General features: G+C 50.6%; 1 protein-coding gene and 1 pseudogene across 1 annotated transcript in view; one reads left to right on the top strand and one right to left on the bottom strand.

The window, feature by feature from the left end:
- The window catches only part of LOC110432168 (proline-rich protein 2-like), a 3594-nt gene extending 2454 nt beyond the window's left edge, over positions 1 to 1140 (top strand). Inside the window, exon 2 of the mRNA XM_021452116.1 lies at positions 529 to 1140. Coding sequence (XP_021307791.1) covers positions 529 to 1140 — 612 coding nt within the window. The remainder of the gene's footprint in view (positions 1 to 528) is intronic.
- Positions 7427 to 8803, bottom strand: LOC110432164 (annotated as a pseudogene).

Genomic DNA, 10827 nt, shown 5'->3' with positions numbered 1-10827 from the left:
TAGCAAGACACATCGACAAGTTTCGTGATTTTCGGACTTTGTTTTAATTTTATATAATTTAAATACACTTTTCTCGCGAGTATAATCTCATGCTATGATAATATGATGCGCCAAAATACATGCAACTTCCTAGATACGGCCTTGACATACCCTAAATATTATGAATCTCATTTTTCGAATAACCGAATTATATTATTTCATGTACCTGTAGTTCAATTTTACATTACTCGAAAAAATTGAACGAAATGGAAAAAATTTAGTAAATATAGTTAATAAACTTAGAATTGTGCCAAAATTTGAAATAAGAAATTATTTAATGTATCAAGTGACCACACAAAAAAATAGATCCAAAAAACAAAAAATTAAAAAATAATTTGCCGGGAGCTTAATTTGGCTCCCGAAGCCTTTGCCGGGAGCCTTTACCGAGGCACCCGGCAAAGATTTTACTAAAAAAAAATAAAAATTCTTTGCAGGGTGTCGCTGCACTGGCACCCGGCAAAGCTTTTAACCTAAAGCCCATATACACAGCCGGCCCAAAATCCCCCTAAACATAATCCAACCCCGCGCGCCCTGCCCCCTCCCCCCGAGCGCCGCCGCCGCCTGCCTGCGCGCCGCTGCCGCGCCGCCGCCTGCCCGCGTCGCACCCGCCCGCGCGGACCCGCCGGCCAACGCGCGCCCCCGGCCTGCCCCCGCGCCCCTGGCCTGACCCCGCTCGCGCGCCGCTGCGTGCCCGGTTGCCGGCGCCCGCGCGGAGCGGCCCGGCCTGGCCGCGCGCCGCCGCCTGCCCGCAGCCGCACGCCCACAGCCGCCCGCCACCGCACGGCCGCGCGTGCGCCCGCCTTGCCCGCGCGCCGCCGCCTGCCTGCCTGCACCCGCCCGCCCCCGCACGGCTGCGCGCGGCTCCGGCCTCCCCGCGCGCCCCCGCCGGCCTGCACCCGTCCGCCCTTCCCCGCACGGCTGCGCGCGCTCACGGCCTGCCCGCGCGCCGCCGCCTGCCCGCACGCCGGCGCCCGTTGTCACCCGCCCGCCAGTGCGCGCCCCTGCACACCCACGCGCGGCACCGTCTGCCCGTGCACGCCCGGACACCGCTCAGCCGCGCTGTGCAGGCCTGGTCCAGGAGCATCGCCTCCCTCTGCATAGGGTACCATCCTCGACTCCTGGATTTCAGAAAATTTCAACATCGGATTTCAGCGAAATTATTTGCAGGTCTTCTGTGCATGGGCCTTCGTGCCATGATTAGTATATATGTGGTTGTTGGCCTTCGTGCCATGATTAGTATATATGTGGTTGTTGGCCTTCGTGCCATGTTTTTTTGCAGGTTTTGAAACCTCTCCGTGCAGAGGAGATTGTCGACGAAAGCTGGTCGGCAGTCTACCTTGGGGTATACCCACGGTAGTAGTTTATCGGTAGACGGTGCGCAAACTACGAACTCGATGGTGACGCAAGACACGGACAAGCTTTTTATCCAGGTTCGGCCGCCGAGTTGGCGTAATACCTACGTCCTGCGTCTGGTTGTATTGATTTGTGTTGAGAGAATATGATGTGATAGGGGGGTCCCTTGCCCCTCCTTATATAGTCTGGAGGGCAGGGTTACGGATCTGGAAACTAATCCTAGTCGGTTACAATTGCCATAGATAATTCAATATCAATTCCTATTCTAACCGACTAGAATCCTGCTTGATCTCCACGTCTTGTTTCCTTGCGCGAAACTCCGAGCTGTCGGATCAAGCCTTGAACTCGTCTCGTAGTGGGCCAAGCTTCCTGGCTGAAGTCTAGCCGTAAGGGTATAGGGGTTTATACCCCCACAGCTAGTCCCCGAGCACCATGTATTGTGATGTAACACGCCGTCTTGAGCTTCTTCGATCAGTGAGACTTGACGTCTTCAATAAGTGGGAAAGTCGCCCAAACAGTTGCAACGGTTCTTTGACCAACTCAAAAGACAGTTGATCAACATTGACATCGAAGAAGCGAGTTGTTCGAAGAATGCATGGTGCTCTAAATTAAAAAATTTCTTTCCTGGTGAAGTGTGCCCACTTTACCTTTTTGAAAGGTAAAAGCATCAAAAAAGCAAGCAAATTCACCGCTAGGTGAAGTGTGCCCACTTAGTCCCCGAGCCTGGTAGTAGGTGACGTAGGCACGTGGTGCCAGGGTCAAAAGAAAATTCCCCAAAGTAGTTTTGAGACTGAGATGCATCGCTAGATGCATCGTACCGATGTAGTCCCCGAGCTTGCTGGAAGGCGAATTATGAGCCTTGTAGCAAGGTCTAAAGTGAATTTACCAGTCCCCGAGCATGTCATGCTCGCCTGCAATTGAAAAGACCAATCGACCAGTCCCCGAGCATGTCATGCTCGCCTGCAATTGAAAAGACCAATCGACCAGTCCCCAAGCACTTAGTGTGCTTCTTGGAATTATATGTTGCTATACTGTACGACCAGTCCCCGAGCGCCGAGTGCTCAGTGGTCGGTGCATGCTTTAAAGCTTTGAGCTGATAGACTGAGCGACCAGTCCCCAAGCGTCGAGTGCTCGGTGGTCGGTGCAGTCCTTGAAGTTCCGAGCTGATAGACTGGGCGACCAGTCCCCGAGCGTCGAGTGCTCGGTGGTCGGTGCAGTCCTTGAAGTTCCGAGCTGATAGACTGGGCGACCAGTCCCCGAGCGTCGAATGCTCGGTGGTCGGTGCAGTCCTTGAAGTTCCGAGCTGATAGACTGGGCGACCAGTCCCCGAGCGTCGAGTGCTCGGTGGTCGGTACAGTCCCCGGATTGTTGACTCACTGGCGTATGTGTCTTCTTACTTTTGAAAAGATCTTTCCAGTTAAAGTTGACGTGACGAGGTCTCCTGACGATATGTCAGACGGATGCATGAAAAGTTGCACCTGGCAACTGTACAACCGCTCTTTGCATGGTTTGAGAAAAGGAAACCATCAATTGGTACGAAAACTCCGCCGCATTAATTGTCTATAATCATTGTAAACCAAAACGCCGCGTCCGCCGCATGGCCTGCCCACTTCCCGAGAATACAGGAAGTGGGAGAGGTGGAGTCGCGGGTTTATAAGGGCCTAATAGGTCCGCCTGTACCGCTTCGCCTGCCATTGCCTTCAAACCTTCCGCTCTCATCTTCTCCAATCTCCTGCATCTTCCTAACTCCAGCCCACATTCGCACCTCTAATGGCGAAGAGCGACTCCAGGAAGAGGGCCGAACTGATGGCCAAGGAGTGGAAGAAGTCTCGCAGCACCACAAAATCTCTTGGTGACCTCGTCGATATGGGGCTTCTGCACGGCGCAGAGCTCGGCGGCTGGAGGGCACCGGAGGGGGAGAGCTACCCCGACCCTCGCGCCGGTGAGATCGTCGTTTTTGAAGATTTCGTTAAGAGAGGCTTTGGTGTTCCTGTTCATCCTTTTCTTCAAGGTCTTCTTTTGTACTATGAGATCGGGATTTGCAATCTGCACCCGAACTCAATTCTCCTTATTTCCACCTTCATCCACCTGTGCGAGGCCTATGTTGGCATAGAGCCGCACTTCGATCTTTTCCGGTATCTTTTCTGCTTGAGGAAGAAGGGAGCAGTTGGAGGCTCCAAGGTTGCAGGTGGAGTATACCTCAACCTTCGTGATGGGATGAAGAATCGCTACCTGCACTGTCCATGGAACACTTCCTTAACCGAATGGTACAGGAAGTGGTTCTACATCAGGGAGGAACCGGGCAGCTCCACGTTCTGCGACGTGGGATACATTCCTGAGAAGAGGACGAGCTGGACCGACCGCCCGGAGTTTGACGGTCCAGTGGCGGATCTCATGAAGCTGATCGACTGGTTGCGCCTGGACGGGCTTGGCGTGGTCGGCAACTTCATTTGCCGCCGGGTGATGCCCTGACAGAAGAGGGTACACTCGGCGTACGAGTATGCCGGAAGCGCAGACCCGACCAGGATGCGGTCGGAGATCTTGGAGAAAACGGAGGTACAACAGCTGTTGAACGAGCTGTTTAACTTCGCGGACGGAGGCTTCATCCGTGGTAGTGATCGGGTGCAAGCCTTCAAGTTAGGACGACCAGCACCAAAGGTATGTAGCAGATTCTGTTTTAGCATTCGTATATCGTCGGCAGTTGACTCATCTCTGTTGCTTTTGCAGATCGGCGGTGTCGACCGGTGCACAGTGTATGTATCACTGGCACCGGGGATGGAAAATCCTGCGGGAGAAGACCCGCCAGAGGAGGACGCTGCGCGGTGTACTCATTATACTAGCAGTGAAGAGGACCAAGCCCGCCCCATCCCGACCTCCGAGGAGAGGGTAGCGGGGAAGAGGCCATTGCCGGCAGATCCTTTGCCGGCGGATCTTCCGGCGGAGAGCAGCCAAGCACCGAAGCGTCGTCGGCTCGTGCGGATCGTTGACGACGACGACGACGACGAGGAGGCTGCGCCGTCGTTGGTCCGACGGCCCCGGGGTCGCCCAGATAATGCGTCGGCCGCTACTGATCGAGTGGCCAGCGACGCCCCGGCACCGCAAGTTGTCGAGACGGGGGCGCAGGTGCCGACCGGCCGGGCGAGGAGGAGGTTCACCGCCAACCACCGTCGATCAGACCTGTAAGTGTTCGACTTACGTATTTTTGGACTCCTCTTTGATTTTTCTTTTTCTTTTTTTTTGAAATTTGACTGTTGTTTCTGTAGTGCGGCGTCGGATGTCGACCCCGGCCAGGTTGCCAGCCAAGGAACGGGCGAGCCTGCCCGCGGTTCTGGGGATGCGGCCCCCCAGACCACAGAGCAGCCAACAGCTGCAGTCGCGCCTGGGAGCACCGAGGGGCTCCCGAGCGCGGCACCGACCACGACAAGCAGCCCGACCAGGGCTGGAGAGGCTCCCTCAACTGACTCCTCAGAGAAGGGAAGATCTCCGACCGCTCCTCCTGCCGGGGGGAGTGAAGTCCCTACGCCGCCCCGAGCAGGAGCCTCCTCTGCTGCGGGCTCCCCAGGTCTGGTCCAAGGGCCAGTAATACCTGGGACCACCACCGGGGGTGACGCAACAGCCAGTAATACCTAGCATTTTATTTTTGTGAAGTGTGGTTTTTAGCAAAAGTGTTTTGAATTCATATTCCATTTGAAAGAGTTTGAAAATTTGTTTGGAAAAATAAAAAGGAAAAAAGCTTTTCCCCCTCCCCTTCCTCCTTTGGGCCTTGTGGCCCAGCAAACCCCTGCCCCCCCCCTCCTGGGCCGCGGCCCAGCCGCCTTCCCCTCCCTTTCCCCCTCTCTCTCTTGCTGGTGGCTGACGGGTGGGGCCCCCCGTCAGGACCATCCCCTTCCTCCAACCGCCCACCCCCGACTCTCTCTCTCTCTCGGTTGGAAAACCCAAGCTGTGCCCCCCGCTCCCCCACGTTCCCTCCCCGCGCCTCGGCTTTAAGTTGGAGAAAACCCCCGCGCGCCCGAGCTTTCTCTCCCTCCCCATCTCATTCTCTCCCTGCCACTGCTCTTCTTGGTTAGCGCAGAAACCGTCGCCGGAGAAGCAAGCACCGCCGCGCGTCGTCCCTCTGTTTGGAGCCGTTTTCGCTCAGAATTCATGCCGTGGTGAGCTTCGTCTCCTTCCCCGCTCCCTCCCTGTCCTTTTGCCGAGCGATTCGAGGCACTCTAGCGCCCCGGCCGCGCTCGCCGGAGTAGTTCGTCGCGGCCGGCCATGGCGCGGGCCTCTTGGGTCTTCCCCCGGCCGCGCAGAGGGCTTGGTTGGAATCGCGTTGTCCTTCTCCCTCTCCCGGTGTTTTTGGTGTTGAAAACCGTGCACCGTAGCACCCTATCGGGTTTCTCCGGCGACCTTGCTCGCCGCGGCCATGGAGCCCGCCGCCTCCTTCCTCCCCTCCGGCCACGCGCCACCCTCTCCCTCTCTCTCTTAATTTTTCTTCTAATCTGTGCCACCCGTTCGTGATCCAACGGCCCTGGATGCACGGGGCAATTTTGCGTAAAGAACCCCTCCTAGATTTCAAAATTCGGCCGCAGTCCTTAGCGTATTTCTCAGTTTAGGCCTTGCCGTTTGGAAAACGTAAACTCCGTCGGTTTAGGTCAAAATGCGCTTTCAGAAATTTACAGAATTGCCATTGCATTGTTTTGGTCATAAAATATTCGTTTTAGCTCCGATTTGACCCGTTCAAATTGCGTTAGATTCGTAATTAAATTCTCTACATGTTAGTACTACTGTTTTTGTAGTTTGCCACTTTTTATTTTTCAGGGTTAGGTTTAATTAATTAATTGCCTATAGGAAATCGCTGTAAATTCATAACTTGATCGTTTTAGTTCCGATCTTCGTGATCTTGGTGTCTATGTGATCGTAGCAAAACATAGGTTCTGTTTTTAAACATTTTATTTTGTTTTTGATCTATTGGTGTACTGTTCTAATTAAAGGATTGTTTGCTTCGTATGTCTGTCTCCGATTGTTGTGTGTTGATGATCGATGATAGAGTCTAGTCGGTGAGCTTTATTTCAGCGATCAAGATCAGAGCCTTGGAAGCAAGTAAGATCAGCAGGACCAGCAGGAGCAATTGGATCAAGGCAAGTATAGCATTTGGGTTTTAATTCTATGACCATGATCTTGTGACTACATTGATATAAAGCAACAAATGATAATAATGACTTTTTAACAACCTGAGGATTTATTCGTAAGTGATAACCGGGATGAAAGTGCAACCATGAGGGCTATAATGGATCTGGCTTTAGTCAAGTATGAGTAACTTTTCTAGCTTGTTAGAGGTTACCCGTGTGGCGCAAATGGGGGATAGCAGACCGTGGATTCCCTGCGAGTGGTAGAATCACACGGACTGACTACCGAAACCAAGCGGTCCTAACTTATTAGACGAACCTTTGAAAGACTTCATAGTGATCCCTGCCGACCTACCTTGGTAGTGGGTTACGAGGCTGATCACCTCAGGCGAAAGGGTAAATCATGACTCATGGGTAAAGATGTACAACCTCTGCAGAGTGTTAAAAACTGGTATACTAGCCGTGCTCACGGTCACGAGCGGCCTTGGGAACTCTTACATTAAGGGTGATGAATCTTGTGTTATGAAACTCATTGATTATTGTTTAATGCTCTATATTATTTATGTCACATTGATTATGAGATTGTGGGATCTATACGATCTAGTTGTTATACTTGCGGAGTTCGTCTTGAACTCACTCTTGCTATCTCTCCCACACCTCAGGAGAAGTTTTGGGCTTGTGATCAACCAGTCAGTTGGATCCTGTAGAGTGAGGTTAACACCCGAAGTTTGGAGTTCTCTTCCGTGTTTGCTGCCCAAGGTTGTTTCTAATTTATTATCTACGCTATATAATTTATGCATTGTCCTTTGATATTACCCCTTATTTGTAGCTATATGTGAGGCTTGTCTTCTAAAACTCACATATGGTGCATATCTTATTTTGTTCTTAAAATCAGGTGTTACATTTTGCAGTGGGGTCTAGAGTAGAGTGAGGCTCCCACATAAATAAATGTCTTATTTCTATTGTTGTTTGCCATTAACATGTAATAGTTTTTCTCCAGTTGCAACACACGGGCATGTTTTGCTAGTCTATCCCTAATAATAAAGAGGTAAAATTTCAGCCTTTTTTCGTCTGGGCTGTTTTTCGTCTGGCCCATTCTACAAAACAGAATCACATTCGCAGCCCATTCAGGCTCCCCACGCACGGCCTGTTCCCGCACGGAACGGCCTTCACCATCTCGTTGGATTTGTTTTCTCCGTTAAAAAAAAGAACCGCAGCCGCAACTCGCAAACAGTCACTCGATGCCGGATGAAAACGCCGCCGTTCGTCGCCCACACCATGCGTGCTCGCCGTCCGCTCACTCAAGCGCTCGCCGTCCGCTCACCCACGCGTCCTCGCTCCCGCTTGCCGCCGTTCGCTCGCCCTCACGCGCTCGCTGCCTGCTCGTCGCCGTCCGCATCTACGCGCTCGCCGTCGCGAAAAGGCCGGCCGTCCGCATCTACGCGCCCGCCATTGCGAAAAGGCCGGCGAGGTGCAGGGACGTCGATGCCGCGGCTGCGCCCACGCGCGCTCGCTGTGCTCGCCGCCGTCCGCATCTACGCGACCGTCCGCTCGTGTCCCCGTCGGACTCGCTTGCAAACCAGCTAGCATATGTAAAATCCAAACCGAATTTTGGAAGAGGGGGAGCCATGGAAGAAGGTGCGGCGGAGGTCGGAGATCTTGGAGCGGAAGGAGGAGAGCGTGGCATCGAGATTTCTCCGGTGCTTGCCACCAGCTGCTGCTCCACGGCGATGCGGTCGAACTCGTCGCTGAGCTTCCTCGCGCGCCTCTTCTTGGTGGCAGTGACGATGGCCGCGAGTGGCTCGTTCTCTTCCTCCAACTCGTCAGAGTCCTTGTCGTCGTTGACGAGCTCTCGCTTCATGGCCGGCTACCGCGCTGCCACCTTCTCCTCGTCCTCGGAATCCCCATCGGAGGCGTTGTTGTCGGACCCAAGCGTGGCGAGCGAGGCGGTCATGTGGCCAGTGGAGCGGGCCTTGGCCCTGGCATCGAGGCGCGCGGTGCGGCGGAGCTTGTCGATGGAGCCCTCGATGAGGCCCTGCAGGCGGAGGCGCTTCACACTGAAGCTGACCATGGACCAGTGCGCCTCGTGCGCCCACTCGAGGAGCGGGTTGGTGATGGACGCCGGCAGATCGACACGGTCGTCAGGAAAGAAGCGCAGCCTCGGCAGCCCGTTGCCGTAGAGATCGGCTTGGGGACATAGAGAGGCCGAGAATCCTCACGGACGTCGCTCTCTTTGGCCGATGCGGCGGTGTCGTTCGTTGGGCACAGATGAAGATGAGGCTGAACTCGGAAGGACCCATGGGGTTGGATAAGATGGAGATGAAGTAAATATTGAAGGAGGAAAAAAAAAGAAAAAGAAATATCATACAAGAGGATATATACATGGGAGGGAGGTGGAAGTAGAAAACAACGGCGTGTGATTAGCTGACTCTGAGGTTGACGTGCTACTGTTCTTTGGCCGGCTACTATGAGAGTTTATGGAAAACAAAAAAAGTAAATGAAGCAAAAGTATGAAAGTATCTTTATAAATTACTTCTAATCTCTTTGGCATAAAATCACCAACGTTTAGAAAAAATATAAGTAGGTTTGTCTCATTCTATTAGCCCCTAATTATCATGAAGTAATGATTATCCGAACACAATGTAGAGTGATTCTAAACTAAATTAGAACTAATGATGCAAACTTAGAATAAATCTTTGTGCCAGAAGTTGTTTATGTGACTGTGTGGCAAACTATATCCCGTTGCAACGCACGGGTATGTTTTGCTAGTAATAAATTTCAGCCTCTTTTTTTGTCTTGATTTTTTTTGGTCTGGTCTATTTATTAAGGTAAAGTATCGTATCGTTATTCGGTATCCAGGCCGCACACGTATAGAACCAAATCTAGATTCCAGATCCATCCAAAACAATCCCTCGTTAAAGAAAAATAATAAACAAGGCCAGTCTATTAATTTTCCCTACAAAAGATTTTGTTACTAAATTGTTGATGCAGTATTGATTACAAAAATTTGTTTTTATTAAAATCTAAATCAATTAATAGTACATGAACTAAATCTTGATCAGTTTGTTCTGTTTGTTATCTAATTCAGTCTAAATAAATGTATTTCTGGAATCATCAATGATGACTGCCATGTAAAAAATCAAGAGAGGTCTCTCGTCATAATCGTCATCGCACAAACTAATTCTTGAGATGTCAACAAATAACTGCTTGCAGACTATAATTAAACATTTTATGGGTCCTAAAAAAGTCACAAAATATTATGGATATCATAGTCATAGTAAAATAAAGTATACATTTCAAGTTTTATACAAAGGATAAATTATAAATAGAAATTATATCATTACCATGGTCCCTTCCTATTAAAGTTTGAAAGTTTTATTTTTTTCTCCCGTTGCAACGTACGGGCATATTTTGCTAGTTAATTAGTAAAATCATAAACACGTGACAGGATAAACATTATTATGGGAGCTAGGGCTTAAGGCGGCGCAGTTGGTAACGAGGTGCGGAGAACATCTCGGTCTTCTTATGGGAGCGCTAGACATAGCGATTCCACAGGATCTCGGAAGAATCGGATCCGGGCGGTCACGTTTGCCCAGGCGGAGTCCGTCTCCTGCACGACACAAGGAAATAGATGACCAGCTTCCAAGGTGGCTTCGCTTGCGGTGACTGAGGACGCGGGGCCGCAGCATAGAGAGACAAGGAGGGCGTCGGTGGCCTGCTCTGCTAGGCCGTCTACGGTGGGTTAGACTGAAGCATGCTATTCAGCCAAGAGAGACGGAGGAATTCCTCTTTTTGTTTCTTTTTGTAAATTTCAAAGTCATTTTCAAACTAAATTTTTTTGAATCAATTTAACCATAGTTGAAAGGGAACATATCTAGTGCAAACCACAACCTCCGTGAAAACCTGTGCAAACTATGGCAAAAAAGTCATCTAAATTCAGCAAAAATATCACACATATAGATGACATGATGATACACAACCTTGTAAAATATCTTATCCAAACTCGAATTCATTTGTGAGATATAAAAATAACAAATTTCTAGCAAATTCTGTGGACACCTTTCTAGCTTGAAATTTGTTATTTTTATATCTCACAAACAAAGTTGAGTTTGGACAAGATATTTTACAATGTTGTGTATTATCAAATCATCTACATGTGTGATTTTTTTGATGAATTTAGACAACTTTTTTGCTATGGTTTGCATAGGTTTTCACGAAGGTTGTGGTTTGCACTAGATATGTTCCCTAGTTGAAAACCACATGGCAGAATAAAACAAATGCACTAGCATAAATACGACCTAGTCCAAGCATCGTGTTACCGGTA

The sequence above is a fragment of the Sorghum bicolor genome, chromosome 1, assembly GCF_000003195.3.
Source record: "Sorghum bicolor cultivar BTx623 chromosome 1, Sorghum_bicolor_NCBIv3, whole genome shotgun sequence".
Classification (NCBI taxonomy): domain Eukaryota; kingdom Viridiplantae; phylum Streptophyta; class Magnoliopsida; order Poales; family Poaceae; genus Sorghum; species Sorghum bicolor.
This window is presented reverse-complemented; position numbering and strand designations above follow the sequence as displayed.